At 49.7% G+C, this 5,587-nt stretch overlaps 1 protein-coding gene across 1 annotated transcript in view; it reads right to left on the bottom strand.

The window, feature by feature from the left end:
- The window catches only part of RPUSD4 (RNA pseudouridylate synthase domain containing 4), a gene marked incomplete at its 5' end in the record, with an annotated part of 7,116 nt that extends 1,529 nt beyond the window's left edge, over positions 1–5,587 (bottom strand). Inside the window, 6 exons of the mRNA XM_006034332.3 lie at positions 80–177; positions 2,010–2,160; positions 2,258–2,351; positions 3,625–3,826; positions 4,689–4,854; positions 5,507–5,587. Of these exons, the coding sequence (XP_006034394.1) occupies positions 80–177; positions 2,010–2,160; positions 2,258–2,351; positions 3,625–3,826; positions 4,689–4,854; positions 5,507–5,587 (792 nt within the window). The remainder of the gene's footprint in view (positions 1–79; positions 178–2,009; positions 2,161–2,257; positions 2,352–3,624; positions 3,827–4,688; positions 4,855–5,506) is intronic.

The following is a 5,587-nucleotide window of genomic DNA, read 5'->3' as shown; positions in this document are numbered from 1 at the left end:
CCCCACCCCCCCCCCCCCCCCCCCCCCCCAAGACCCAGCAGCTGCAAATCCTTTTTTCCTTGTTAGGGCCCCCCCTTACCTGGGGTGCCAGCTTGCTCCAGTGCGAGTATTTATGATCCCCAAGGACCGGACACCCCAGGCCATAGGCCAAATGGACCCGAAGCTGGTGCTTCACTCCTGAATACACAAGAAGTGGGAGGAAACGGAAAAAGGGGCAGAAAAAAAAACAGATGTTAAGTCACTGCCTGGGTCTCATCTGCCTGAACATGTCTGTTACCCACCCAGACTGTCTGCCAAACCCAACCAAAACTCAAAATTGTGAGTAGGTATCAACTGGATAATCCTGTCAGGGCTCACTCCAGCAGCCAATAAGGCCTGCACCAAACAAGCACTCGAAGGGGAATTTGGACACAGTTGGTCTCCAAAAGCATAGGCATAGACCAGTTACTCTCACCTCTATCCTTGGGAAAACCTTTGAAAAATTATTAAGGATCACATTTATGGAAGTCCAGTGGTGAAAGCAATGCTAAAGGGCAACCACCACAGATTCACAGCAGGTAGATCCTAACTGATCAACCTTGTTTCTTTTTACAACCAGGTCACAAAATGCTTAGACACAAGAATCGAGGTGGATGTCATCTACTTGGATTTTAAGAAGGCCTTTGATAGGGTATCTCATGATATTCTTAGAGATAAACTGAGTGACTGTGATGTAGATGATTACATGGTCAGGTGGTGTCAAATTGGCTTAGGGGGTTGCACCCAGAGAGTGGTAGTGGATGGGTCAGTATCAACTTGGAAAGATGTGGACAGTGGAGTCCCACAAGGCTCGGTCCTTGTACCGGTGCTGTTCAGTGTCTTCATCAGTGACTTGGATGAGGGCGTGGAAAGCACTGTGTCCAAATTTGCAAATGATACCAAATTATGGGGTAAAGTTAACATACCAGAGGGTACTGAACGAATCCAGGTGGATCTGGACAGGTTGGAAATGTAGATGAAACAGAATAGTATGCAGTTCAATAAGGACAAATGCAAGGTGCTGCACCTAGGGAGAAGGAATCACTAGCACACTTACAGGCTAGGGGAGGACCTTCTCAGCAGCACAGCAGCAGAAAGGGATCTTGGACTCACTGTCAACTCCAAGATGAACATGAGTCAATGTGATGACGTGATCAGTAAAGCTAACCATATTTTATCATGCATTAGCAGGTGCATGACAAACAGGTCCAGGGAGGTGATACTTCCCCTTTATGGGAAATTGGTCAGGCCGCAGTTGGAGTACTGTGTCCAGTTTTGGGCGCCGCACTTCAAGAAAGATGTGGACAACCTCGAGAGGGTTCAGAGGACAGCCACTCGTATGGTTAGGGGCCTACAGCCAAAGCCCTATGAGGAGAGATTGAGGGCCTTGCATCTCTTCAACCTCCGAAAGAAAAGGCTGAGAGGTGATCTTGTGGCCATTTACAAATTCATGGGGCGGGGGGGACACGACAGCAAGGACTAGGAGATGCTGTTTACCAGGGCACTCCTTGGGGTAACTAGGAACAATGACCACAAACTGACGGAGAGCAAATTTAGGTTAGACATAAGGAAGAACTTATTTATGGTAAGAGTTGCCAAAATCTGGAATGGGCTTCCAAGGGAGGTGGTGCTCTCCCCTACCTTGGGGGTCTGTAAGGCTAGACATATACCTGGCTGGGGTTGTCTGACCCCAGTGATCTTTCCTGCCCAGGGCAGGGGGTCGAACTCTATGATCTGCTAAGGTCCCTTGGAACCCAAATATCTATGAATCTATGCTCCTTTCAGATCTATTTCAATCTTATTTAATAGGCTGCTCTACCAAGTCCTGAATGCCTGGACACACCCAGGGTTAGCTTGGGTCCTTCTTTCAGGCTATGGTCGTCCCCCTCATAACAGTTACTTCCACAGAGGCAGTGAAGGAAGCTCACAAGACTAACGAATGAAAGCTCTGAGCATTAAACCTCCCTCCCATGGGTCACAATATGCCTTACCTGTGATCGGCTGGAGCTCCAGGAGGGAGCAAGAGGCAAAGCTAGCCAGAACACGGTATCGGGTCGCTGCACTCTGAGCAGCTCGGTTCTTGCGCACTTTGACCAGCTTTCCTTCCTCAGAAGACAGGCGATAGTTTGGTGCCAGCGTCATCTGAACCAGAGGGAGAGGGTAGGTCAAGAGAAACACCTCTGCACACTAAGAGCAAAGGAAACAAAGGAGAGGTATCTATTGGGGTAAGTTCACCTACCTTATGGTGGGACTGATGGCTCTGCACTTCCTTCTCCACAATGGGAATATCCACCAGCCCCTCTGAGGGGACTGGGACCCCCACAACGATTGCCCTACAAAAGAAGACTCTTAGTTGATGGCAAACCAGTGTCCAGCACTCACAAGCAGCTGAAGTACAATTTTCTTCATGTCTCTAAGGGTCTTGTTATACCTTACACCAAGTTGCACAAATGTTGCTCAGTGTTAATGGTATCTCAAGTTTTGAGCAGTCAGTTTGAGCCCAGCCCAGAAAGCAGAAGTAGCAGTGGCAGCAGCCAGGCTGACAGGTTGATCTTTCCCTGCCTGCTCTCTGGGATGGACAGCATAGGCAGCCACAAGCAAAAAGAGGGGATGGGGGGATTAAGTTGTGGGGATCTGGGGATTCAGTGAGTCTGATCCAGGCCAGTGAAGGAAGCTTGGCGGGGAGAGGGGGGGTGTGGAGGAGTTACACTAAGGTGCAACTTAGAGTTGGCTACGCCTCAGGCGTAACACAGATCAAAGATAATCCTGTCGTGGAGTGGCATAACTTTGAGCTGCATAATGAGTGCTTAAAACTAGTTTCAGGTTTTAAAGTGTGGACAATCTGGGTGTTAAAAGCTCGAGGAGCTGCCCAAAATTACCACGCAACGAGACCCTGAGGCTTTGTGGTGTCAGAAACAGGGTCAGAGCCCCAAGGTTCTGCCCACTTGCAAAGGTCCCATCCCCCCAACATAGATGGCTGAAGAGTGCAGGATGCCTTCTTCAGTAACTCTCCTATGAATGCCAGAGAAAGAATATAAAATCCTCCTACCCCTACAGGCTGCGCAGACAGCCCCTACCACCCAAAGGAGCAAGAGGGGTAGATCTGTCTCCTGATTCATGCATCACGCATACAGCACATAGTAACAAGCAATTAGGCCTAGCACCTAAATGTTCCATGTCTGACTCCCCAGCACAGTGCAAGCAAACCAGAGCAGATAGTGCTGCCATCACTCCCCATGGGAGTACACAAAAACACGATTACGCATGGACAGTTCAGGGTCCATTCAGCAGTTCAAAGACCATCCAAGCCAGTGCCTCAGTGGTGTCTGTGGCCTATGGAAATCACCAAGGGAAAGCCATCTAGTTTACAAGAGAGATGTGCAGTGGCTTGAAGAATCACTGCCAGCCCTAGTTCCTCCTCTCTGTTGCCAGTCTCTGCAGAAACTCCAGTCTGAATGGGTGGGGGAGACCATTCTTTCCCCTCACCTCAAAGGGTGTTTCCCAAGAGCAGTGTGGGAAACATACTGCTTCTGCCCACACTAACACTATTCATCTTTTACAGGGCACATGTCCTTCCAACAAACCAAACCCAAAGACTTCTCATACCTGTAATCCTTCTCCACCTGACGAGTTTTAAAGAGATGCTGGATCTCATAAGCTATGTCGCTGTTCCTTGCTAGCACCATCACACCTGTTGTCTCCTTATCCAGCCGGTGACACAAGTGCAGGGGTTCAGCTTTCATGCCATGCAGCATCTTTGCCAAAATGGGTAAAACATCAGTGATGCAATTTCGGACACCAGGTCCACCTGCGTGATTGAAGGGGTAGCAAGATATTAAAAACAGGATAGAGCATGGAGAACTCCCTGGGGAAACAGCATTCCCTAAGCACAGAGCCAATGACAACAAGCTCTGTCAAGGAGCCTACAGAAAGAACCTGGCATTTCATGGACTAAAACATCCTTTTGGAGACTTATTAGCCACACAGACTCTCACAGGCTAGAGCAGATTTGCTGAAACACTTCCAGATCTTAGCTTGACTAGCAACTCTGGGGGCTCTAGAACTCTGGCCACTGGGTTCACCACAGACTCACAAAACAAACGCACAGGACTTGCCCCAAGCGCCTACCCAAGCCATGCAACGTGACCCCAAGTTGATAATTATCATCACTGTTACCTTTAGAACTGAATCAGGACAGAAAACCCTAATATTATCAGGAAAGAGAGAGAAAGAGATTGAGAGAGAGAGAAAGGGGAGTATGTTATTAGCTGACCCTGCTTTCCCACAAAGCTAATAAGAAACATTATGGGCTACAGCTCCACTTCAGATTCACTGCTGAAGTCACCATTCACCAGGCTCCATTTAGACATAAAAAATGATGGCCTGCATCACACAGGAAACTGGATTAGATAACAAAGGTCCATTCTCACTTTGCATTAATCTACAAATCAGCAGGATGGAGTCTCACAATGATTTGAGTAATATTTGTAGCCAAAAATCAATTAACATCACTTAAGGTAACACAGGACAAGATGCTCTGGTAGCCACAGCGAAAGGGTTAGTAAAGTCCCCATGATGCTACTTCTCCCAAAGCTGCTAATACACAATCATAGCATCACTACTGGCATTGCACAACAGACTCCCTGCCCCCGCCCCCCCCGCGCGCTCACCATGCACAGGGATGCCATAAGGCTTGTTAATCACCACAATTTTCTCATTCTGGTACAGGATCCCATTCTTTAGTGCTTTGGCCAGCACATTGGGATGAACCCGCTGGAGCTGCTTGCTGAACCTGTCAAGTTGACGGACCCGTCTCGAGAGCGGCGATTTGGGCTCCTGCAAAGATCAAAAATTACTATTAGTGGAGAAAGGATGGTTTTATGTGACAGGGATTCAGGGACCAGAGCTTAACTCCTGGCCCTGCCACAAACTTCTTCTGCAACTCAGCTTACTCCCTGGGTCTGCTTCAGCCCCTCATTTCACACAGTGTTGCTCGGATAACATCAACAACACAGAGAGAGGGTTACTGTGTGAGAATGATCACAGGCGCTGCCCCACACTCCCATCGCGACTGCCATGATGGGACTGGATCTCACTACACGCAGGGGCCTGTGCCAAACTAATCCAGTGCCTACATTTTCCTGACTAGGTCCCAAGAGCCTGGAGACCAGGATATCATTTTAATCCCCGCTGAGCACAGCTCTCTGAGCAGCGAGGAGCAGACCACGGGAAGCAAGAGGTCAGATGAGGCTTTTGCCATGGCCGCCCTGCGCCTGCTCCAGTCCAGGAGTTACAAGTATATTTCACGTGAGAACGACAACGCCGCAGAAGCCAGTGTCGGCAGAGGATGGGGGCGCTCGTCACAACTAAAACGGCTTACGTTTAGTCTGTATCTGAAGCAGACTCACGTACAGCCCCGGCCCCGGAACCCGCCTCGCAGGCACGTGCTCCGACGCCGCGGGGCATGCCGGGACCGCGGCGCTCTCACCTCGCCCCTCGATTTTTCGCGTTGCTGAGCCCGCAGCTTCTCCGCCAGCTTCTCCGCCGTCGCCGCGCAGCCCACCACCCG

This window comes from Alligator sinensis, unplaced genomic scaffold (assembly GCF_000455745.1).
Source record: "Alligator sinensis unplaced genomic scaffold, ASM45574v1 scaffold1368_1, whole genome shotgun sequence".
Lineage (NCBI taxonomy): Eukaryota > Metazoa > Chordata > Crocodylia > Alligatoridae > Alligator > Alligator sinensis.
Note: the sequence above shows the minus strand (reverse complement) of the source record. Positions and strands in the feature narration are given on the sequence as shown.